This window comes from Lepus europaeus, chromosome 5 (genome assembly GCF_033115175.1).
Source record: "Lepus europaeus isolate LE1 chromosome 5, mLepTim1.pri, whole genome shotgun sequence".
NCBI classification, from domain to species: Eukaryota; Metazoa; Chordata; class Mammalia; order Lagomorpha; family Leporidae; genus Lepus; species Lepus europaeus.
Window position 1 is genome coordinate 136,220,761 of NC_084831.1, and position 26,665 is coordinate 136,247,425.

General features: G+C 39.4%; 1 protein-coding gene across 3 annotated transcripts in view; it reads left to right on the forward strand.

The window, feature by feature from the left end:
• The first annotated feature begins 1,103 nt into the window (after positions 1 to 1,103).
• Positions 1,104 to 26,665, forward strand: part of KIFAP3 (kinesin associated protein 3) — a 179,792-nt gene continuing 154,230 nt past the window's right edge. For all 3 annotated transcript variants that reach the window (XM_062192739.1, XM_062192740.1, XM_062192742.1), the window contains exons 1-3: positions 1,104 to 1,333; positions 20,012 to 20,143; positions 24,810 to 24,964. In XM_062192739.1, the coding sequence (XP_062048723.1) occupies positions 1,302 to 1,333; positions 20,012 to 20,143; positions 24,810 to 24,964 (319 nt within the window). In that variant the 5' untranslated portion in view covers positions 1,104 to 1,301. The remainder of the gene's footprint in view (positions 1,334 to 20,011; positions 20,144 to 24,809; positions 24,965 to 26,665) is intronic.

The window sequence follows — 26,665 nt, forward strand, 5'->3', positions numbered from 1 at the left end:
AAAAAAAATCCTTAAAAATAAATTAAAAGTAAAAATCCTAAGAAATCCACGGAAATCAGAACTAAAAATTCAACAACAACAAAAGAATAGTAGAAAGAAGTGAGAAGGGAGAAGATTCTTCTCCCTTGAATCTTAAAGAAGATAAGGTATAATTTCGTAACAGTATTGAGAGGAAGGAATATACAGAGGAAGGAATCAAAATTAGCTCAAAAATTTCTCCCCTTGTAGAATAGTGAGTACCATTCTAGAGTCTAGCCGGTGTGGACGGGTGGAGAGCAGGGGTCTTCTGTAGGTTATGAGCTGCACCTGCCAATGTACTCGTGTACACAAGGTATCACATGGTATTTTACACACGAAGGATAGGGACTAACTGGGCAGAACCAGCGTGTACACGTCTCAAGGGCACAGCAAACACAGAGCTAGTGACGGGTTACGGGGAGGGCAGGCAGTGGAGACTTTCTGCACAGTCATCCATCCGCGGACACTGAGCCCCTGCGAACTGCTCAAGCAGAGCTCGTGGGCTTGTCGCGGTCCTTCCTTCGCTCCGCCTTGGCCAACCCCGACGGCCTGCCTCACCAGAATCAATTCTGAAGGGTGAGTTAGCGGAGGCCTCCCCACTTCAGGAGCCGCTTTTGTGAAGGGGGAGATGGAGTGCGTTCCAGTGGCAGGGACAGGTCCGCCGCGTTTCCAGTGCAGGGTAATCACATTGTCTCCACCGCTCCCAGCTCCGCAAGGTCAATGCCACAGTGCCCCAAGGCAGAACTCTCACTTTACAGCTATTCACCACAGCTTGCCCTGCTCTACCGCCTTTGCTGGTGACGAGGTTAACGGATTCTCCTCTCCTTTCCACGAAACTCCAGCTCGGCCAACTGGCACGGTTCTTTCCCTTCCTATCCTCCAGGGGGCGGTGATCCGGGAGCCACTCCTTAATCACAGACGCTCAGTCAGCACCAAAACCTTCCCTGTGTTCCCGGGTGCGTCAGATTAGTCGCAGGGGCCAGCCCCTCGGACTGAGCCTGCGCAAGCGTGTGCGGCGGAGCGGGCGCATGCGCCTTGAGCAGGGCCTGGCAGAGGCGGCTCTGGGCGGGTCTGGGCAGCCTCCGGGTTTTGGGAACCCGGGAGCTGTGGGAGGAGCCGGCGGCCTCACCGTGGTAACCACAGCGCCGCGGCTGCCCCGCCTTGCAGGCCTCAGGACTGTCAGCGCTTTGGGGTGTGAGGGTACTTTGGCCACCGTCCCCGGAAATAGCCCCGTCGGCCTCTCAGATTCCCCTTCCCCTCCCCACGCCGCCGTCGCCGCCGCCATGCAAGGGGAGGACGCCAGATACCTCAAAAGGTGACGACTCCCCTAGGCTCCGTCCCTGAGGATGGTGCTTCACGTCGGTTAGGCTGGGGGATGTCCCTGGGCACAGGCGTTCAGACGAGGAAGCGGGAGGCCGGGAGAGGCAGGGGGACGGTGCATGGGGTGCAGGAGAGAGCCTTGCAGGGTGCTAGCCTCGAACCTCTACCTGCCCGGCGGGGCCTCGACACGTTGAGAGGCGGGTCGGGGGCTTACGGAGGGGTGGGCGAGGTGAGGTGCATCCTCCTCCCCCACCCCCACACGCTGTTCCCCCCTAGTAGATTACAGCCCAGGGGAGCCCCCGGGGGGAGTCTGGGGGTGCCTCCGCTCCCTGCCCCCCCGGGGGGAGCCTGGGGGTGCCTCCGCTCCCTGCCCCCCGGGGGAAGTTGGGGGTGCCTCCGCTCCCTGCCCCCCCGGGGGAAGTTGGGGGTGCCTCCGCTCCCTGCCCCCGTTTGGGGTTCACCGCTGCGGGGTTTGCAGTGATGAAGGGAAAGCAGTGGTGGCTTTTACTTCCCTGAGGGCCGCCTTAGATGTTGCTCTGCGGCCTGCTGCTGTCTTCCTTGTGCATCATACCCAATGGACTGTCATTGATACAATAGAATCTTTGAGGGAGGTTCATAGTTGCTAGAGTTTTAAGGAGCTTGATGAGGAGCAGGCCATTTTTAGTTTATCTGTAGTATAAATTACTCTAAAGAAAATGGTAGCCTGTTGGGATAATTTGACTCTTGCCAAAGGTGAGACCACCCCTGATGAAGCAAACTCTCACTGGACTAGGAAAATTAGCAGGATCCAATAGGAAGAATCTTAATTTGGACTCACCATTTTTAGTAATGCCCTTGTTACGGATTTAGTAAATACCCTGGAAAAGTCACGTGTATTCTTGTCAACACAGTTTTCTCATCTGAAAATGGGACAGTTCACCTTCTGAGGGATACAAGGAAAAAATATGAAAAAAGTTTTAAAAAATAAAACGTGCCTGTAAGTTGGTGGTATTATTTAAACTCACAGTATACTTTTAGTGACTGTATTCCTCCTGGCACTGCAGGGCTCTGCTCATCACAGAAAGCAATATAAGCGTTAGTAAGTTCTTAAAAAGGATTCGGAGAATTGTAGAATAAATCAACTGTGTTATCTGCAACATTGAGGGATTTATTGCCTATGTTTCTTATGTAATATAAATACCTTTGAACCTGGCAGATAAATAGCCAATAACAGTTTTTAAATGACTATGTAATTTTCATCAGTAGCAATTTTTTATCAATAACAATTTTAGGTGAATCTGTAATCATAACAAATAATCAGTATTCATTTTTTCTGATGAAGGAAAATAAATTGCATTTCCACTTTAAATTCCAGATTGTTCTATAGCAAAGAGCTGCTTATATATCATTAGCTGTTTTCATGTGATACAGTTGTGGTAGAGATACTTTTTTGTAGGATTATTGTACTAGTATGGACACATAGGTGTATTGTGTCTTATAATTCTCAACATGTTAGTTTTAAAGCCATTTATCTAGAGTTTAAAAAATTAAACTAGTCACTGTAATATTTGAAGTAAAATCAGATCAGTATCTGGAAAGTTGAAAAGTTACATTTCTCAATTTCATCAAATTTTGGTTACATAAAAAACAAGTTTATGTTGGTCTGCTTTCAGATTAGAAATGTACAGCTGACACATAGTCAAGGCCTGATGGAAAGAGTTTATGATGTCTAGCAGAATTTGCTATTTTGACATTGGTTCTTTAATAATGATTACATGTTTTATTTTTGATAAGTTAACAATATGGTTTCAATCTAAGTGATTCATTTCAGTTTTAATTAATTTTGTTGGCTTAACTGCTCGTTAGGAATTTCTAACCTCTTCATGCATATATATGTAATATTTGTATTCATATGCTTACATGTGTAGCATAAATATTATGAATCAGAAATCTTGGGTTTTTTGTTCTGATACCAATTAGATTTTTTATTTGATAACACTGAATAAATACTTAGTATAAATACCTAAAAATAGCTGGCGCCGTGGCTCAACAGGCTAATCCTCCGCCTTGCGGCGCCGGCACACCGGGTTCTAGTCCCGGTCGGGGCACCGATCCTGTCCCGGTTGCCCCTCTTCCAGGCCAGCTCTCTGCTGTGGCCAGGGAGTGCAGTGGAGGATGGCCCAAGTGTTTGGGCTCTGCACCCCATGGGAGACCAGGAGAAGCACCTGGCTCCTGCCATCGTAACAGCGCGGTGCGCCGGCCGCAGCGCGCTACCGCAGCGGCCATTAGAGGGTGAACCAACGGCAAAGGAAGACCTTTCTCTCTGTCTTTCTCTCTCTCTCACTGTCCACTCTGCCTGTCAAAAATAAAAAAAATAAAAATAAAAAAATAAAAAAAAAACAAAAAAAAATACCTAAAAATAAATACCTAGTATATGCCTGGCATTGTTCTGGTAACTGGCTAAATAGACAGTTTCTATCCTCACTAAGATATATATGCAGTTAAATATGCAGTTACAGATAGTGGCTTTTTTGTTGTTGTTTTGGGGTATTTTTCTTGGCTCCCTCTTAAAACTCTAATGGCTTTCCACTACTCTTACAGTAAGAGCACCAACATTTTCACTTTTATCTCTCATCTTCCCCTACCCTTCTTTCCTCCCCACCAGTAATTCCATATTTGAACCTCACAGAAATAACATCTTTGGAATCCCTGTGTACTTTAGTGTTTGCCTAGAAATTGCCCATTAGCCAGCTAACTTTTTGTCTGTTCTGTTTTTGTTTGAATGTCACTTATTCCAGAAAACATCCTTGACCCTCCCTTTCCCATCCAACAATCCATGTCAGATCTGCTATGGTTTGAACATTACTTTTGTTGTTCCCGAAAGGCCCATGTGTTAAGGCTTGGTCCTCAAAGTCTTATGTTAATGGATTAAAGGTAGAAACCTAATCCAATTATGGTGTCTAAAGGTCAGCCCTTTGGGAAGTGATTGGATTAGGGTGCTTGGTGGGGGACCCCACAAGAGCAAATCATGCTGACTTTACAAGGAGAGACCACAAATACATAGACAAACAAGCATGCTTCCTGTGTCTGTTTGCTGGTTTGCCCTGCACATACTCTTCCATTGCCATCCTCTGAACTCACTTGCTGGCCAAACCAATGGGGCTCACTTCATCGTGAACTGTGAACCTCCAAAACTGTAAACTAAAATAAAACTTCCAGCTGGCGCCATGGCTCACTAGGCTAATCCTCTGCCTGCGGCGCCAGCACCCTGGGTTCTAATCCTGGTTGAGGCACTGGGTACTAGTCCCGGTTGCTCCTCTTCCAGTCCAGCTCTCTGCTGTGGCCTGGGAGGGCAGTGGAGGATGGCCAGGAAGTACCCGGCTCCTGGCTGTGGATTGGTGCAGCACCGGCCAAGGCGGCCATTAGGGGAGTGAACCAACGGAAGGAAGATCTTTCTCTCTGTCTCTCTCTCACTGCCTAACTCTGCCTGGCAAAAAAATAAAATAAAACTCCTTCATAAGTAGTTTGTCTTAGTTATTTGTTAAAGTGATGTAAAGCTGGCTAATGGAGATAACACCTGTTTAGGTTCTAATAATACCTAATAGTTTCCCCTCAGTCTAACAGCTTCATTGTTTGTATTTCCTTCTTGTCTCTGTATAGACTTCGGAGGGGTAAGGTACTATGTACTCTGCTTCTCATTGTATCCCCAGCATGGCCTGAAATGTAGGTTATTAAATGAAATAAGAGTGAGACTAGAAAGAAATGTGGCCCAAAACATATTGGACTTATGAGTTTTAATAAAGAATTGTGACTGTATTACAGGTGCACTGGGAAGGGGCTGGGGCTGTGGCACAGCTGGTTATTGCCCTGGCCTGAAGCACCTGCATCTCATATGGGTGCTGGTTCCAGACCCGGCTGCTCCACTTCTAATCCAGCTCTCTGCTATGGCCTGGGAAGGAAATACAAGATGGCCCAAGTGCTTGGGCTCCTGCACCCGAGTGGGAGACTCGGAAGAAGCTTCTGGCTCCTGGCTTCGGATCAGCGCAGCTCCAGCTGAGGTGGCCAGTTGGGTAGTGAACCATTGGATGGAAGACCTCTCTCTCTGCATCTCCTCTCTCTGTGTAACTCTGACTTTCAAATAAAAAAATAAATTTAAAAAAAAATTCACTACGGATAATATGAAGGATTTTTTTTTTTAAGATTTTATTTATTTATTTGAGAGTTAGTTACAGACAGAGGGAGAGACAGAAAGGTCTTCCATCTGCTGCTTCACTCCCCAAGTGGCTGCAATGGCCAGAGCTGGGCCAATCCAAAGCCAGAATCTAGGAGCTTTCTTTGGGTCTCCCACAAGGGTGCAGGGGCCCAAGCACTTGGGCCATCTTCTTTTGCCTTCCCAGGCAAATGCAGAGAGCTGAATCAGAAGAGCAGCAGCTGGGACACTAACAGTGCCCATATGGGATACCAGTGCCACAGGAGGAAGCTTAGACTACTATGCCACAGCACCAGCCCCACACTGAAGGATTTTTACAGTGAATGACATTCATTCATTCGGTAGTTATTTGCTATCCTACCATGTAAAAGTCATTCGGCCAAATTATAAACATATTTGGTGAATGAGATATAATCTTCCTGCCTTTATAACATTTATACTGTAGTGGGTAATAGAGACTTGAAATTACATATTATCAGAAATAATATACTGATACTCTATTTATAATTGCTCTATGAAGTAAGTATGTGGCTTTTGTGCCAAGCTTTTCAAACAGTGTAATTATGGTTTCTCTGTTTGAGCATGTATCAATACTTCATTCTTTTTTATAGCTGAATAATAATTTGTTGTATGGTTATAGCACTTTTGTTATCCATTGTTCATCTGTTAATGTACTTTAGGTTTTTTTCCACTTATTTATTGGGAAAAGCTGCCTCGTGTGTTACTCTAGAAGTTTTTGCTTAAATATCTATTTTCAATCTTTTGTTATATCTAACAATAGAATTGTTGGTTCCTATGGTAATTCTATGTTTAATTTATTGAGGAACCATGAAAATGTTTTCTACTGTGACAGCACCATACATTTCCACTGTCATTGTATGAGGGTTCTAGTTTCTCCACATCCACACCAACTTGATATTTTTGGGGTTGGTTGGTTTGTAATATGATCATGGCCATGCTAGTGAGTGTAAAGTAATACCTTATTTTGGTTTGATTTTCATTTCCCTCCTTACAAATAACTTTGAGCTGCTTTATATTTGCTTCTTCGTTATTTACCTTTCTTCATTAGGGAAAAGAGTTCTTCATATAATCTGGATACTAGACCCTTATCAGATAGTCATTTACAGATATTTTGTCCCATTTTGTATCACTTTCTTGATAGTTTCTTTTCATATGCAGAAGTTTTTAGTTTGGTATAGTTAATTTATTATTTTCATTGTTCTTGCTTTTGGCATCATTATTTAAGAAAATGTTGCCAAATCCAAGGTCATTAAGATTTTCCCATATTGTTTTCTTCTCAGAATTGTATAGTTTAAGCTCTTAAATTTATGTATTTGATCCATTTTATGTAAATTATTGTATTTGCTGGTGGCCCAAAGTCCTTCTTTTACATGTGGATATCCACTAGCCCTAACACCATTTGTTAAAGAAACTATTCTTTCCCTCCACGAACAGCTTGGGCATCCTTGGTTGAAACTTAATTGACAATGGATGTAGGGGATTATTCCTGTACTCTCAATTCTGTTTCATTGATTTGTCCATTCTTTTGATAGTACCTGTGTTGATTACTGAAATTTTGTAGTAAAGTTTGAAATTGGGGCGTGAGTCTTCCAACTTTGTTGTTCTTTTACAATATTGTTTTAATTACCTAGGGTTTCCTGTATTTCCATATGAATTTAGGTTGGCTTTTCCATTTGCTAAGAAAATAAGCCATTAGGATTTTGACAGGGATTGTATTGAGTCTATAGATGATTTTGGGGATATTGCCATCTTTGCTGCATACCTTAAGCATGGATGTCTTTCCATGTGTTTAACTCTTATTAATTTCTTCCAGCAATATTTTGTAGTGTTTGTTATCAAGTGTTGTACCTCCTTGGTTAAATTTATTCCTAATTATTTTATTTGTGTTGCTATTGTAAATGGAATTTTTTTTTATTTTCATATTTTCCTTGCTTGTATATAGAAATACAATTGAATATTTTGTGTGCTGAGCTTTTCTTCTGCAACATTTTTTAATTTATTTTTTGTGTTTTTGAAAAAGATTTATTCATTTATTGAAAAGCAGGATTGCAGAGAAGCTTCCATCTGCTGCTTCACTCCCCAAATGACCACAACAGCTAGGACTAGGCCAGGCTGAAGCTAGGAGCCAGGAACTCCAACTGGCTCTCTGACGTCGGTAGTAGGGGCCCAACTAATTGGGCCATCGCCTGTTGCCTTCCCAGGAACATGCACATTAGTAGGGAGCTGAACCAGAAGCAGACCAGCAGAGACTTGAATAGGCACTCTGATATTGAATGTTGGCATCACAAGTGGCAACTTAAACCACTGTGCCACAGCTCTCTTATTTTGTATATTTTCTAGGATCTTCTACAAATAAAAGCATGTCATCTGTATATGGAGGTGAACTTACTTCTTTTTAATCTGGACATCTTTATTTTTTTTCTCACATCATTTCTTTGGCTTGAACTTCCAGTGCTATGTTAAACAGAAGTGGTAAAAATGGACATCCATGCCTTATTCCTAATTTGGGCATGAAAACTTTTATTCTTTCACCTTTGAGTAAAATATTAGCTGTATATTTGTTTTAAATTTGCTCTTTATCATGTTGAGGAAGTTTTCTTCTATTTTTAATATATTGAACATTTTTATCATGAAATTGTATTGGGTTATATGAAATGCCTTTTCTGCATCTCAGTAATAGCTGGGTCAAACAAAACACATGCCATAATTTTCTTGGGTATTGTAATTAACACCTGAAGTTTATAATAGCCTTCTTTGATTTAATACTAACATAGCTTCAATAGTGTACAAAAACTCTGCCCCTCTGTATCCTCATCCCTCCCTCTTCATTTAGTTACCATCACAGATAGGAGAAAAAGAAGAGTTACAAACCTAAAATGTAGTAATACTGGCTTTCATATTTGCCTATGTAGTTACCTTTACCAGTGATTTTTATTTTTTCATTTAGCTTTGTGTCACTGCTTAGTCTCACATCAAGATAAAGCACTCCCTTCAATATTTCTGATAAGGCATTTTTTTTTAACAATTGATCCAACTATTTTTGTTTGCTCAGGGGGCAGCAGCTTGTGTGGTTGGCTCTCACTTATTTTGGTGATTGCATAGGTGTACTCTCCTGTTAGTGTTCCAAATTAGGCTAAATAATTGGAATCCCTTTGAAGTAGACTCTAAAGGAAACCTCAGTTGAGTTCAAAATATACAAATAAAATTCCCTGGAAACAAGCTCCACTTAGCTTCCTCTGGAATCAGTTACCTACAGTGGGAATATGGACTTTTATCTTTAAGACTGACACTGCACTGGAGAGTGGAGTGGTACCTAGAGTAACTGAAAACACCACAATGATCTCCTGTCCTGTTTCTCTAACCTTTCTCCTGATGAAACATTCACCTGGTTAGCAAACTTTGATTATCTTTCAGAGTTCCAATGAGGTTGATTAGACAATTTTGACCAAATTTTTTAAGTGTTGCTCTTAAGTGTAAGCCTCTAGAGGTCCCTACTCTTCTACTTTCACTGATATTACTTAGCTATCTTTTTTTTTTTTTTAAATAAAAAATTTATTTATTTATTTGAAAGGAAGAATTATAGAGGCAGAGGCAGAGAGAGGTCTTTCCATCCACTGGTTTACTCCCCCACTGGCCACAATGGCCAGAGCTATGCCGATCTGATGCCTGGAGCCAAGAGTTTCTTCTAGGTCTCCTGCTCGGTTGCAGGGGCCCAAGGACTTGGGCCATCTTGTACTGCTTTCCCAGGCCATAGCAGAGAGCTGGATTGGAAATGGAGCAGCCAAGACTCAAACTGGTGCCTATATGGGATGCCAGCCCTGCAGGTGGAGGATTTACCCACTACGCCACAGTGCCAGCCCGGGTTATCTCTTGATATTTTGCTTCTGTCCCCATTCTCACTCATCTCTCCTTCTAGGATTTCATATATTGTAATAACTCAGTGTGCATTTCTCAATTATATTCTCTTTTGTGTTTTCCAAACTTTTGTCTCTGTCTTATTCTGACTTATTTTTCTTATCACAAATTCTCTCTTTAACTGTGTCTAATCTACTGTTAAATCTTCATTAAGTTCTTAATTTTGGTTATTGTATTTTAACTCTAAAACAATTATTTCTGAAAGTTTTTTAAAATTAAGCATAAAGGGCTTACTTTTGAGTATCATATATGAATATGAGTGCGTACGTAATCATTAGAGGTCTAGGATGATGTTTTCTTTATTCAGAGAGGATTTGTTTGTTTATAACAGGAGTAGGGGGTACTGAAAATCTACAGTCATCTTAATTAATTTGCAGGTAATCGGATATATTAAACTGGGTTTTTGGTCTTATCAGAGACTAGCCTACATCTCTTTGAAATTACTCATAGGATGTAGTTCTCTTGTTTCCAATTTAAAAGTTGGAGCTTTACGAGAGCCACTGCTTTTTAGAGCATCCTGGACTCCAAATTTTTTACCTGTAGCCACTTGGCTTTTTGTTTGTTTGTTTGTTTACAGGCAGAGTGGGCAGTGAGAGAGAGACAGGGAGAAAGGTCTTCCTTTTCCGTTGGGTCACTCCTCAATGGCTGCTGCGGCTGGTGCACCGCGCTGATCCGAAGCCAGGAGCCAGGTGCCTCTCCTGGTCTCCCATGCGGGTGCAAGGACTTGGGCCATCCTCCACTGCACTCCCAGGCCACAGCAGAGAGCTGCACTGGAAGAGGAGCAACCGGGACAGAATCTGGCACCCTGACTGGGACTAGAACCCGGTGTGCTGGTGCCACAGGTGGAGCATTAGCCTATTGAGCCACGGCACTGGCCATCAGTAGCCACTTGTAACTATTGAAAGACTCAGCCACTCAGCCAGCTTCTCAGTAGGTAGCACTTATCAGGAAAAGCAACCTCAAATTCAGGCCTTTCCTCTGTTCATTTTCCTTTCAGTCTGGATCTTGTCACTCTAACTTTTTCTGCCTCGTTTTCCTATGCCTTGAAATAGATATGTGCATACATGTCATTTCTAATCCTCCTAAGATTTATTTTAGTTATAGAAATACAAAGAATTTATTTTGGTATAACCAATATGAAATGTATCAGGAATTGTAAATATTGGGTTAATATAAAAGGTAAAATAACCTTATTTAAAGTGTATAGCCTTCCAGGGTAGGCTTTGCAACAAAGATGTCCACATCACATATCAGAGACTGAGTTGGGATTGAGTTCTCCCCACTTCTGAAACAGCTTCCAGCTAATGTGCCTAGAGGAAGCAGGTGATGACTCAAGTGCTTGGGTTTCTGCCACTCACATGGGAGTTTCAGATGTAGTTTCAGGTTCCAGGCTTTGGCCTGGCCTAGCCCTGGTTGCTGTGGACATTTGAGGAATGACTCGGTGAATGAAAACTCTTTCTCCTTTTTGCCTCTCAAATAAATGTATCTTTAAAAAGTAAGACACATATACCTCTCTTTAAAAGATGTATTTATTTATTATTTGAAAGGCAGAGTTACAGAGAGGTAGAGAAAGGGAGGGTGGGAGCGGGAGCGAGAGAGAGAGAGAGAGAGAGAGAGAGAGAGAGGTCTTCCATCCACTGGTTCACTCTCCAAATGGCTGCAACTGCTAAAACTGGGCAAATTCGAAGCCAGGAGCCAGGAGCTTTTCCGAGTCTCCTTTATGGGTGCAGGGGCACAAGGACTTGGGCCATCTTGTACTGCTTTTCCAGGCCATAACAGAGAGCTGGATCGGAAGGGGAGTGGCTGGGACTCAAACTGGCTCCCATATGGGATGCCAGCATTGCAGGAGGTGGCTTTATTTGCTGTACACAATACCAGCCCCAATACATATACCTTTAAAGCAGATACTGTAATTTTTTTGTAGACTTCTAACATATGTTGATATAATGCATATGATAATTCTAACATAAAGAATTTGCATATGGTGTAATTTAATGAATTTGATCCAGTACATTAATGGAATAAAGAACAACATATGGTGGTTCCATGGATATAGAAAAGCATTTTTGTAATTAATTGATTTGTGTGTGTGTGAGAGAGAGCAAGCAAGCACTCCCATTTGCTGACTGATACCCAAAATGCTTACAGTGACTCCAGGCCAGGGGCCAAAGATAGAAGCCAATAATTGATTCCAAATCTCCCCCCATGGGTGGGCAGGGACACAACCACTTGAAGTGTCACTTGCTGCCTCCCAGGGCACACATTAGCAAGGAGCTGAAATGAAGAACAGAGCCTGGACTTGAACCTCAGCACTCTGATATGGGATGCAGGTGTCCCAGTTGGCATCTTAACCTTTAGGCCAACCACCCACCCCAAGAGAACATTTATGACGTTCAGTGCACATTCAGGATCAAAGAAAACTCAAGCCAGAACTAAAATGGAATTACAGTATTAATGTACTTAATGATGAAATTGTAGGAGCATTTCCTTTAACATCAAGAATGAGCTAAGGATGCCTGTTATAACTGTCTCTACATTTTATTGGGGATCCTAACAAAATAATAAGAAAAAGAATGGGGGCTGCCATTGTGGTATTGAGGGTTAAGCCAATGCCTGCAATGTTGGCATCCCTTATGGGCACTGTTTTGTGTTCTGACTGCTCCACTGGTGATCTGGCTCCCTGCTAATGTGCCTGGGAAAGCAGCAGAAGATGGCCCAAGTGTTTGGGCCCCTGCACACATGTGGTAAACCTGGAAGAAGCTCCTGACTCCTGTCTCTGAATCAGCTCAGCTCCGGCCATAGCAGCCATCTGGGGAGTGAACCAGCGATGGAAGATCTTGCTCTCTTTCTCTTTCTTCCTCCCTCCCTCCTTCCTACCCATCCTTCCCCCCAACTGTGACTTTCAAATAAGTAAGTAAATCTTAAAACAATAAAAAAGAATGGTAGAAGACAGGATGGAGAATTGTAAATGGGGTATTTTGATGGTTTTTTTGTCCCCTCCTGGTAACTGAATGCCAATCTAATTGTCAAGTTTTTTTTTTTTTTTTTTTTTTTTCCCTTTGAAATTGTACTTAATGCTGACTGCCACCAGTCCCCTTTGGGTTTTCCTCCCTTGGAAGACCCCCTCCACACTGCTCTGGCTGGAAGTCCTTGATTCTAATTAATACTTTTAAATCTTAAAAAAAAAGAATGGTAGAAACATAGCAATAGAAGAAATAAAACTTACCTGTTGACAAGTTATATAAATATATATATAATTCTATAATAATATTCAAAATGTTGGCGTTAATATCAAAGTTTTAAGGTACAGTGGCTGGACATAACATCTCAATGTAAAATTTAATTTTTTTTTGACAGGCAGAGTGGACAGTGAGAAAGAGAGACAGAGAGAAAGGTCTTCCTTTTCCGTTGCTTCACCCCCTAATGGCCACTGCAGCCAACGCGCTGCAGCGACACACCACACTGATCCGAAGCCAGGAGCCAGGTGCTTCTCCTGGTCTCCCATGTGCAGGGCCCAAGGACTTGGGCCATCCTCCACTGCACTCCCAGGCCACAGCAGAGGGCTAGACTGGAAGAGGAGCAACCGGGACAGAATCCGGCACCCCGACCGGGACTAGAACCTAGTGTGCCGTTGCTGCAGGCAGAGGATTAGCCTATTAAGCTGTGGCGCCAGCCATAAAATTGAATTTTGATATGGTGATTTAAAAATTTAGTTAGAAAGGGGCTGGCTCCATGGCTCAGTAGGTTAATCCTCCTCCTGTGGCACTGGCATTCCATATGGGCCCCAGTTCTAGTCCTGGTTGCTCCTCTTCCAGTCCAGCTCTCTGCTGTGGCCTGGGAAAGCAGTAGAAAATGGCCCAAGTGTTTGGGCCCCTGCACCCGCATGGGAGACCAGGAAGAAGCTCCTGGCTTCGGATCAGCACAACTTTGGCCATTGCAGCCATTTAGGGAGTGAACCAACGGAAGGAAGACCTTTCTCTCTGTCTCTCTCTCACTGTCTGTAACTCTATCTGTCAAATAAATAAATCTTTAAAAAAATTAGTTAGGAAAAAGATGTTTACAAAAGCAGTTAGCAATATTAGGTACTTATAAATAAATCTAACAAAGATGGATATGCCTTTCTAGAAAAAAATCATATAATTTCACTTGAAAGAAAATTAAAACTTAAGTTTACCATTCTCATGGATAGGTGCCTTAAATAGTCTATTGTGATATACCATTAATAGCTCAAATGCGATTTTACTGAATTTCAGTCACAATTTTGAAAGGTCCTACAATACAGGGAAGAATTGAACACCTAGGCAAGGGATGTTTTCCTTATGTATTGATATGAGAATAGATCAATAGACAATTGAAAAAAATAAAGCCTAGAAGTAGAGACATATGTAATATGTTTTTAGTATATGAAAGAGGAATCATTACAAATGAATGTTAAAGAAGACTATTTAATAAATTAGTTGTTGTATCCAAGCTGTAGGTCATAGTGTGTCAGTGGGTTGTGAACATAATACATTTCACATGGTAAGAATGGGTATTATTTTGTGAAGTGTTTCATTTGTGTGATCTGTATGTGTGTGAAGTATATGTACTGGTTCCTGAAGCAAAATGTACTTAATTATGACTTGTGCCAAAATAAACAAAATGATTTTAAAAGGCACTGTAGAGGGTGCCAATAGGATTGGTTATTTCTGTGGAAAAAAGTTAAAATTGTATTTCTGTCCCACAAAACACAAAAATAATTTACAAGTAAATTAAAAACCAAAAGTGGAAATCAAACCTAAACATTTAGCAACATGGAGAAAATTGACAACCTTGATCAGAGAACTCATTTAGTAAAATAGAGGTGGAGGGGCGGTGCTGCAGCGTAGAGGGTTGAGCCACCGCCTGCAGTGCCAGCATCTCATACGGGCGCCAGTTGGTATCCCGACTGCTCCACTCCTGATCCAGCTCTCCGCTGGGGCCTGGGAAAGCAGTGGAGGGTGGCGCAAGCTCTTGACTCCTGGCTTCGGATTGGCGCAGCTCCGGCCATTGCAGCCAGTTGGGGAGCAAATCAGCAGATGGAGGACCTCTTTGTCTCTCTGTAACTCTCACTTTCAAATAAATAAATAAATCTTTTAAAAAAATAGAATAGAAGTAAAGTAGAAATTGAAATCTAATTGGATTATTTTCACCTGTGAATGGAATAATCAGAGCAACTATTAAAAAATAGGAATTTTAAAGACAATAAGCAAAAGCAGTTTTATGGGAGGATCTTTCAAGTGAAGATGTGTGTGTGTGTTTGTGTGTATGTGTGTTTGAGACAGTTGCACGTGTTTGCAATGAATAAATACAGCGAACATCTTTGAGCAGGCAACGGAGGATCAGTTTTGGTTAGGGTCATCATTTTTGCTGCTCTGTCCTTAACAGTCCTGGTTTTCAGATGTTGCCTCCTGATTTAGCATTTGACCCATTTAAAAAAAATGTAGGTCTCAATAGTAATTCCATTAAAGTAAGGTTGGATAAATTTGGTAGATTTTCAGTTTGCCCTTCTAGCTTCTACCATGGTCAGGTCTAGTAGTAGGTCAGACATAACAGCATTGAATATACTTGCTCTTTAGTCTATTGTACCATATTAATAAGCCACTAATTGCAAGATGCATGTGTGTACTAGGCTGCCAGTTGCAATTATAAACAGTTACATATTGAATATTTGTGAAATTATACAGGAAATTGATGCTGAGCTATCCTGCCACAGAGTGTGTACAAGGATCTTCAGAAAGTTCATGGAAAATTCCTATGGGAAACTGCATAGGTTTCAATTTTAACATTTTAATTTCATTTTCCCATAGACTTTTTGAAGTACCCTCATAGAGATAGTCTCAATATTTCTTATAGTATTTTTGTCACTTGTTTAATGCTGTAAGCTATAACTGTTAATTTACTTTATTATTTGATAGGACAATTTGCAACAAATCCTTTTGATGGTAATAATTTTTGACGTGTAGCGAAAAGAACTTCATTTTTGTTCCTTTATAAAATAGATGATGAATATGTGACACCATCTTTGTCAGCTTTTATTTTCCATGATAGAGATCATAGTAATATTAATAACCACATGAGGTCTAGAATCATGATACTCTCCAGCAGTGAGCAATTAAGAATGCTTTGCCTAAAAGTGACAATTTAGCAATGCAAATATAGGTGTGTTTTACATTACTTTATGAAGTATGGCTTCTTTTTTTGTTTTTTTTTTTTAAAGATGTATTTATTTATTTGAAAGTTAGAGTTACACAAAGGGGGGGGGGGGGAGGGGATATAAGTCTTCCGTTGCTGGCTCACTCCCCAATTGGCCGCAATGGCTAGAGCTGTGCTGATCCGAAGCCAGGAGCCAGGAGCTTCTTCCTGGTCTCCCATGTGGATGCAGGGGCCCAAGGACTTGGGCCATCTTCTACTGCTTTCCCAGGCCACAGCAGAGAGCTGGATCAGAAGCGGAACAGCCGGGTCTCGAACAGTGCCCATATGGGATGCTGGCGCTTCAGGCCAGGGCTTTAACCCGCTGCGCCACAGCGCCATCCCCGAAGTATGACTTCTTATTGACTTAAAAAATCTGTTTCTAAGTCAGTTTTTGCATATTTTTGATTCCAGTTTTCTTGTGCATGTAAGAAAATAGAGGCCAGGCGTTTGGCCCAGCAGTTAAAATGCCAACTAATTTGCTCACAACCCATTTCAGAGTGCCTTGGTTTGATTTCTGGCTCCAGGTGCCAACTGCAGCTTCCTACCAGGGTGACCCTGGGAGATAGTAGGTGAAGGTTCAAGTAGCTAGGTCCCTGCCACCCTTGTGGGAGACCTTGTTTGACTTCCTGACTGCTGGTTTCTACCCTGGGGTCCATTGTGGACATTTGGGAACGAACCAGAGTGGGCGCTCTCTTGTCTCTGTCTCTCTATCTCTCTGTCCTTTTCTGGTTCTCTCTGCCTCTCAAATAAATAATAATTTGTTAGAAAAAAATCGAGGAATTCAACAAATAGAATTCCTGGAATGTGAATTTATAAAATTCTAAAAGCAAAATATTCTCTTAAAGTCACCAGATACTGTTTTCAAAGTATATTGCTGACTAGCATGTATAATATAGTTTGTTGTATGTGTATCAGTGGTGGTGTGAAAGGGCACTAGAGAGTTACCCCTTCTACAATCTCTGTCAATCCCCAGTCCACATTGTTGTATGAAATTTTTTTATCAATCCTATATACAGGACTATTTAAATTTAGTTTCATTCCTACTAAGTTGCTACCCTTAAACATTTTCTACAGAGAAATTCTAAAGCTGTCATTCTTTTAAAATATTATTTTATATAGAGATAGAACTAATTGGATTGCTTAAATAGTATTAAATGATTTCTTGTAAATTTTTGAGTCTCATTTCCAATTTCTGTGTTTTATTTTTCCTATAATAACCCTAAGTTGTTTTGTGATGAGTAAATTTTAATTAACTTACTTCTGTAAAACACAAATACATGGAAAAGTAAACAAAAACTAAAAAGAAATGATGAGGGTTTTTGGAATTATTTAACATGGGAGAAAGGGCAAGAATTGGGCTTTTCTCCAAGTTGGTAATATGTGGTCTTTGGGAGCTACTCTGGTCTGCAATTCTATTTTGTCCTTATACCTTTTTTTCTGAATACAGTTACCTCCCAGATAAGAATTTCAACTTATCAATTCCTGTTTTTCAGGAAGCAAAAACCAGTTTGCTTTATAATTAAAGTAGTTCCATCATGCTACATTATATCTGTTTTTTCAGTTCTCCTTAGTTCTTTTGATTTCTGTGATTTCTTTAGTTTTTGACTGACAGCTTGAAATTAAATCCTTTTTCCTTGCCTTTTGGAATCTGGACCATCTTGTTTAGTGTTTGTCTATCTGATTTCCAAATTGGTTGTTACTGACCTTCTTGGTTTCTGACTGCTTTCATCCTTTATAAGTTTTGTCTTTTGTGCACATATTACTATCTGTTTACTTGCTGTCCTACTCCAACTTTTTGCTTTGGTATATTTAATTTCCTACTCTACCTCCAAATTTAACTATTTTTGAGGGAACAAGATTTAATAAATTGTTTTGGGTAATATTTTTATTTATTTAGTTTATTTACAATTTTAAAATGTATATAATGTGAATGAAATTCATGTATTTAATATATAAAGATTGAGGCCGGCGCCGTGGCTCAACAGGCTAATCCTCTGCCTTGCGGCGCTGGCACACCAGGTTCTAGTCCCGGTTGGGGCGCCGGATTCTATCTTGGTTGCCCCTCTTCCAGGCCAGCTCTCTGCTATGGCCTGGGAAGGCAGTGGAGGATGGCCCAAGCCCTTGGGCCCTGCACCCGCATGGGAGACCAGGAGAAGCACCTGGCTCCTGGCTTCGGATCAGCGAGATGTGCCATCCGCAGCGGCCATTGGAGGGTGAACCAACGGCAAAAAGGAAGCCCTTTCTCTCTGTCTCTCTCTCTCTCACTATCCACTCTGCCTGTCAAAAAATATATATATATATATAAATAAAGATTTAGGAGCATAGTGATACTTCCCACCTACCCACCCTCCCATTAGTGCTCCCACCCTCCCTCCTCCTTCCTTTCTTCAAGTTTTAGAATGATGTTCTTTCAGTTTGTTTTATAATCATAAGATTAGCCCTCCACTAAATAAAGAATTGAATAAATAGTAAAAAAAAAAAAAAAAAGCAACACTGTTCCTCAACAGTAGAAACAAGGGCTGTAAAAATAAACAATAATCATTCTTAAAATGTCAATTTACCTCATTTACATTTTTTGTATTCTATTAGTTACCACAGATCAGGGAAAACATATGGTGTTTGTCTTTTTGTAACTGGCTTATTTTACTAGTATAATGTTGACTCCAAATCCATCCTCTTACCATAGAGAATTCTGGTAAATAGATCATTTAAAAATTATATTGGAAATATGCATCATGTCAAAGTATTATTCCTAACTGAGGGAAAATCTTGCTGTTTCTTATTATAGAATTAAAATAAATTTAAAGTGTTGTCCTTCTTATCAGGCTAGGAGACACCTCCCCCCCCCCCCCCCAGCTAGATTGCTAACTATGAATAAGAATGGGAAATGTTGTTAGTTTTGTTGCTTACTCTCATGTAGTACAACTCATCTTGTCATCTTCTAAAATAGCCAAATGACAGGTAATGGTTAATGTATCATTTTGTGAAAGAGTCTTAGGCAAAGAATATATACTAGAGTACCTCAAGAAATTCATGGAAAATGGAATTAAGAAACAAGTTTATTATGGTATAAAAATTCTGAAGTCCAGGCCAGCACCATGGCTCACTTGGCTAATCTTCCACCTGCGGCGCTGGCACACCGGGTTCTAGTCCCGGTTGGGGTGCTGGATTCTGTCCCAGTTGCTCCTCTTCCAGTCCAGCTCTCTGCTGTGGCCTGGGAAGGCAGAGGAGGATGGCCCAGGTGCTTGGGTCCTGTACCCGCATGGGAGACCAGGAGGAAGCACCTGGCTCCTGGCTTCGGATCAGCACAGCGCCCCGGCTGCAGTGCGCTGGCCATAGCGGCCATTTGGGGGGTGAACCAATGGAAAAGGAAGACCTTTCTCTCTGTCTCTCTCTCTGTCTAATTCTGCCTGTCAAAAAAAAGTAAAAAAAAAAAAAAAAATTCTGAAGTCCATACACATGCATAATATGCATATTCTTGCATATTATGAAAAAACTATAGATTTCAAAATTTTTTGCACTAAAACAACTGCTTGAACAACTTTTTATGGAAACTATTATTGAAATTAATTTGAGATACATAACTATAAATAGTATATAACATTTTAAGTACACTTTGTTTTATAATTTGAGTGTCATCAAGGAATGATTTTAACTTACTATGCTACAGTTCATATAATTACATTATATGATAGCTAATATATTTTGTATTTTAATTTATGTAAGTCACATCATTCTTATTTATGTTTTAATTTCTTATGTAGAGTTTTTGGGTAAATCTCTTTTTTCCCAGGAAAAGCTGTGAAAGTTCTTTCTGCAGAACTAACAATTATTTGTACTGAACAAAGCTGGGAAAAAGGGTTACTGTCCCAAGTCAAGACTAAATTGGGGGGCAGCACTGTGGCTCAGCTAGTTAAGCCACCACCTTGCAACACTGGCATCCTGTGTAGGTGCTGGTTCGAAACTTGGTTGCTCTACTTCAGATCCAGCTTCCTGCTAATGTGCCTGGTAAAGCAGCAGAAGATGGTCCAAGTACTTGTGCCCTGCACCCAGGTGGGAGACCAGCATGAAGCTCCTGGCTCCTGGCTTTGGTCTGGCCCAGCCCAGGCCATAGTGACCATTTGGGGAGTGAACAGCAGACAGGGATCTATCTGTGTCTCCTTCCCTCTCTGTCTAGCTCTGCCTTTCAAATAAATATTTTTTTTAAAAAAATAGTAAATCTGATTCAAATGCATATGCTGATTGAGCTTATGTGTTTTAGAACTAGAAAATAGATAAAAAATTATGGACATTTTGTGACTCATTGCTTGTGCTTGTTTTTGTTTTGTATTACAGGAAAGTTAAAGGAGGTAATATTGATGTACATCCATCAGAAAAAGCACTCATTGTTCAATATGAAGTGGAAGCTACCATTCTTGGAGAAATGGGGGATCCCATGTTGGGAGAACGAAAGGAATGCCAAAAAATGTAAGTCTAAGTAGTTACCTTAAACATTTTATACAAGCTGATATTATTTTAATTTGCATGGGTGATAACTGATTATGACATTGCTTTACATATAGTTCATCTTAGTGAAGGAGAGAATATATTAAATTATAAATATGGTGATGATATTCTAGAAGATATAAAGCATTGTGAGAACCTACTGAAAAATATCTATTCTTAATTATCCCACTTAGTAAATACATGAAATAGAACATATATTAACTTGTGAAATCAACTAAAAATTCTATTTATGCTAAATTATAGATATTTACATCAGTTATGTTACAGAAGAATGTAAATTATCTTGTGAAATTAGTGGTAAAAGATATGTTTATGTGGAAATTTTTCAATTTATTTGGGAAATTTATATTTCTGGGGACCTGTGTTCTTTCTTACCAGAAAGTGCAGGAAGTGGTATGATTTTCAGAAATTCCCAAATGTGCACAGAAGTTGAATTCATCCAAGAGTCTTAGGTATCCAGTAGTTTACACACCTTACTTCCTGCTTTTAAAGTAGTTTTAGGAGTCCCTTGAGAACTAGTCTTTATGATTAGCTGCAGTTCAAATTATTATCTGGCCTTTCTTCCATAGTTTGTAGAAGTAGAGAGTCTGAGATCACCTAATATTCTCCCTCAACCCTCTTTCCTTCATAAAAAAATTTTTGATTTAAGGATTAGTTAGAAGGAATATCTATTCTGTGTGTTCACGGTATTAAAAATATTTAGGCTGCTAGGAGTACATATAGTTCTGTACAGCATACTAGAAAACACTGCTTTTTAAGTACATAGGGATGATTCTCAACTGGGACAGATTTTTCCTACAGTGAACATTTGGTAATGCCTGAACACAGTTTTGATCAGAAAAACTAGAAAGGTATCATTGGCATCCAATGTATAGAGGTCAGGTGTTGCTAATTATCTACAATACACAAAAAGCAGCCACCTACACCGACATTATTAGGCCCAAATTTAAATAGAGTTGTAATAGAGAAATCGTACATAGCAGCCTTCAAAAAGGAGCTGCCCGAATATCTTACAGGGATCTCTTAATTTGTCTTCTTTGGGGGTTAGAAGGAGACTAAATTATGAATAAAGCTAACTGAATCCTTGATAATACACTAAATTATAGAAATGCACATGCATAGAACACATACCTAATGTGGATTCTAACTTACATGCTCACACTTTTTTATGTTCTCACATAATATCTATCTTTGATTTGTGCTCGTGATTGCTGCTTGAGTTTTGTACATTTTGAGAATGCATGAAAATCTGAAGATTTTCATGTGAAAAAGTTCCATATAACATCCAATGAAAAGCTGGCAGATGATGGTGTTTGCCTTCAGAACTTTACTCATTTATATTTTGGAGAGGAATTTCATTTTTAGTTCTTAAGGATGCATTCAGTAGCCTCATTCAGCTAGAATTCAATGAGAATATTGTTATTATTTGAAGATCTGTACACTGTCTAGACAAGGGATGCATTCATAGGAGTTAGCCACCTGGAAAGAGTTACTACCGACTGTGGCTAGAATAAGTGGATTTAAGGCTTAGTAAGGGAAAAAAATCTGAGTAACCCAACCTTGTGATACTCAACCCTGGCTGCACAAGATTTGTAGAGGAATCATATTGTGGGACCAAAAGGAAAATATGATTTGCTGACACAGAGGTTTTATCAGCGGGAAGGTGGAAGAAAATCTCACGTATGTTGAGTTAGGTATAAGGTGAAACTCTCATAAAGTGGAGTAGTCAGTGTAGTATGACCTAGATCTGAGAGATTTATATTTCATTCTCCAGTTTTCAGGCAAAGTAGCATTCAAGCCCATCCTCAACATACTTCCTGTTTCCTTATGATTTCAGTATGAGAAACTGTTGGTTGTAGTCCAAAAATAGTTTGAGTGCTTTTTAAAATGAGTTTCTGGTATTCTTAATAGTCACAGGGTGTTTTAATGAAGATTTTATATATATGGATTATAAGAATAATCAAACAGACAGCTAAAATTTTCTGAAGAATTCTTCTACATATTTTTCCTGGCCTTTTATAATAAGTCAGATATTTTGGTGAGAGATTGCACACTAAAAGAAGAAATCTATTACCTTGAATAGAAAGATTTATCAGATTGCCAATTTAAGTGTTGGTAGAAAACAGATCCTTAAAGAGATTGAAAATCTCATTTATGTTAAAGCAACAAGATACCACTGTACTATTAGAATGGTTAAAATCTGACAATACCAAATGCTGCCAAGTGTGTGGAGCAACAGGAACTCTAATAGCTGGTATGAATGCAAAAAGGTATACATTTTGGAAGACATTTGGCAGTTTTTTTTTTCTTTCTTTTTTCCCAACATTTATTCATTTACTTGAGAGAGAGGGAGAGATACAGAGAGAGGTCTTTCTTCCATCTGCTGATTCACTCCCCAAATGGCTACTGTGGCCAGAGCTGGGCCAATCTGAAGCCAGGAACTAGGAGCTTCCTCTAGCTCTCCCACGCAGGTGCAGGGGCCCAAGAACTTGGGCCTTCCTCTATTGCTTACCCAGGCCATCAGCAGAGAGCTGGATCGTACATGGAGCAGCAGGACTCGAAACAGCACCCATATGGGATGCTAGCGCAGCAGGCAGATGCTCAGCCTACTACTATGCCACAGCACTGAGCCCAGCAGTTTCTTAATAAAGCTAAACGTGGGCTTATCACACAGTTCCAGCAGTTGTGCTTTTAGTTATCTACCCAAAGCAAGTTGAAAACTTACACAAAATATGCTGTTGAATATTATCACAGCTTTATTCATAATTGCTAATAATAGGAAGCAAACAACAGTAGGTGAATGGATAAACTGGTGTACGCATACAATCATTATTCAGTGATTAAAAAAAATGAGCTGTCAAGAAACAATTGCCAAGCAATTAAGAAGGCATGGAGGAACCTACATGCATATTTTTAAGTGAAAGAAGCCAGTCTGGAAAAGCTATATGCTACATGTTTCCAACCATATGGTAATTCTGGAAGAGGCAAAACTATAAATATAGTAAAGAGATTAAAGATGACCAAGGATTCAGAGGAAGGAGGAGGTCGATTACAGGGCATAAAGGACAGTGAGATTCCATGTAATACTATAGTGGTAGATATATGACTATGCATAATCAAGAGTCATAGTACTATAGAACGCACAGAGTGAAGCTGAGTGTAAAATGTGAGCTTTAGTTAGAACTGCTGTATCAATATTTATCCATCAGTTACAACAAAGTCACTACACCGTTGTAGAAAGGTAATAATAAAAAATAGAAACCGTGTATGTGTTGGAGGGGAGAGTTCTAAATGATAACTCTGTATTTTTTATGCAAACCTAAAACTGCCCCAACGTAGCTTAATAAAACATTTCAAAATATGTTTAGAAATTCTCTATTTTGCCTGTTCTTAATCATGAAACTCAAAATTTATAGAAACTCAAAATTTACCATTTCCTTGTTACAGCTAAACATGGGGAAGTCTTTTTCAGAGTTTTCTCTGAATGCATCCTCTCTGTTTGTGATTTGCAGCTAAAACTATATAAAAATATAATAGATTAAATATAGGGGCAGGATATCGCTAATGTTCTTGCTACAAACATTAGAATCCAATCTAGCAAATTAAGGAAAAAATAATTTATTAAAGGCTGCTAGGTAGCTTATAGAATGCCAGGAGAACAAGATTTGGGGTTGACTAAATAGTTGGGAATAATATCTAAATTACTGGACTGGTTTTAGGAGATACCATCTACATCTGAATAATGGTTTCACAGATGCTGAGTACAGGACAAATTCTCTGCGATTTCCATCCCTACTCCCTCTAAGCTTAGATGTCATCCCCACAAAACTTGGCCATCCTCACCAAGAAACAATGATATGTAGTGGCAATTTTCTTGTTTCTCCTTTTGGATGTAGGGCTTGCATGGAAACATCTGTAATTTTTTGTCACCAGTTTGACTCTTCACTCTGAACCTAATTGTATGTCTTCATGACTCTCCCTGGTGCTATGGTTCCATGTAAATGGACAATTGTTTTCAGGCTTTGAAGACTCTTTTCTTGTGGAGTTCCCAGTAATTCCCCTGGCTTAAATTTAAAAAGAAGGAAGGGATTGTTTATTATTATTTTTAATGCTCTAGCCTAAGTATAAAATACATTCATTTGTTCCTCAGCATTCCTCATATAGGCTTTAAAATACATTTCACTTTTTTTTTTTCTGTTCTACTTTCTGTATAGTTACCACCAGAGCAACTGAATCTGAAAGTGTCAATATTTTGTCTTGTCCTTACTGAAGAAAAGAATTGTAGATATGGTCAAGAAAATTTGTGGCAGTATGAATTTTCATATCCAAAAATGACTGAAGACTATATATTTTTGTCAGAAATTTATATATGCTGTACTACCTGGAGTGTCAGAAAGAAATTTTATGTTCCTTGTCTTATTTTTGTTGTCCAGCTCCAAGAAAATCATTGTTTTTTATTTTCTAAGCCTAACTATATCTAATAGTTTATTATATTTTAGTAAGTCTGTAGCCAGCTACAGGTAGACTCTATAATAATTTATAATCTCCAAATAATTTTAAAGTAGTATTGTTGAAGCTATCACCTACTTTTATAATACTGAGTTGGAAAACTCTGATATACTTGCAGCATACGTCTAAAGAGTCTCAATGCCAACACAGATATAACTTCCCTGGCACGGAAGGTAGTTGAAGAATGTAAGCTCATTCATCCTTCAAAACTCAATGAGGTAGAACAGCTGTTGTACTATCTACAGAACCGCCGTGACTCATTGTCAGGAAAAGGTAAGAAGAAGAATTCTTACTTTAATGCAAAACCAGAGTAGTTGACTATAGTTTGTACTTTGACACTTTTGAAAGTTAGGTAGGATATTTCTTTTACCCATGTTGTAAGTGAGCAAATGAAGTAATAAGCAAAAATATTTGTTTCCAGTATGCCAGCCTTTATATTAGATGCTTCCACATAAAATGCTCTAATTTTATTTCACTTTATATCTGTACATTTAACTGAAATATTAATAAAAAAACAAATGTCTGTTTTACTGATTCTAGAATAATGAAAGTAGACAGTGAAGAAAGTGAGAAAAGTGAAGAAGTGAGAAAATTTGGAATCGACAAACCTGTTTCCTTGATCCATCTAAAATTTTGTGTTCAAAATTTTTAAATTACATTTGATTTATAATTTCAATGGATTAAGTATTTAAAAGTTAAAAATATATGCTTTAGGTGGTCATAAAGATAGAATTTGTATGAATATTTCTTAGGAAAATAGCACATTGTCATTTTTCAGTGTGTCTATTGCCATTCACCTATCCTGAATTCCAATCTATTAAGATGATGGAGCTGAGAAAATGATTACTTAGAGAAGACATCGTCAAGTAATCTAAATGAAAAAACAAAACCACTTAAATGAAAAGTTGTTCCATATTATCGAATGCCCAGTTATTCCATTTTACAATATTTACTAAGCGTACATATCTTTCAACATTGATGGTTTCTGAAATACTGTGCTCTTCAAATATCACGCCATTGCTCAGATTTTGATTGTGGTAAGTAGAGGGGAAATGAAAGGAGATTTTGTTTGGATTTACTTTTAAAGATTATTTATTTGAAAGTCAGAGTTACATAGAGAGAGAGACAGATCTTTGATTCACTGGTTCACTCTTCAAATGGCTGCAACATCCACAGCTGGGCCAACCTGAAACCAGGAGCCATCAGTCTTATCTGAGTCTCGCACATGGGTAACAGGGACCAAATGCTTGAGTCATCTTCCACTGCTCTTTCCAGGCCATCAGCAGGAAGATGAATGGAAAATAGAACAGCCAGGACATAAACTGGTGTCCATATGGGATATAGGTGTCACAGGTGGCATCCTTATCTGCTACGGCACAAGGCCAGCAACTTGGACTTTTGTCAAATTAGTTAAGCCCTCTCTTCTTTTACAGAAAATAAAATAATTTGTGCATGATATGTATGCAAATTTAGTCCCTAATATAATACTTAATACTTATTGTATATATTAGTCTCCAATATAATACTTAGTACATATCATCATTTTATTAGTCCCCAATATAATGCTTATTAATACATATCATATTATCATTGTATATGTGTTGGATAAGTTGAATGGCTGTAAATTTATTTAAAAGCAAAATTAGTCATTTTGAACTTGATTCCTTCTGCTCACTTAGCTTACACTTCATTTATACTTGTTAATTGTTGATAGTGAGTGCTATCTAGGTCAGGAAATGTAAAGGAATATTTTTATTATAAGCAAATATTTTGTGATATTTTGACGTGCCTATGAATGATGAGTGATAGTGTCTTCAAATAAATTTAAAGTAAGTAAACCCGATAGTCCTTAAACTTTGTATATACTTATGTCGCATAATGTAGTCAACTGTGACATTTCCTAGTACCATTTTAATGTAATTCTGAATGCATTTATAGAGAAATATGAATTTCTTTAAACTAGTGAAAACCCTT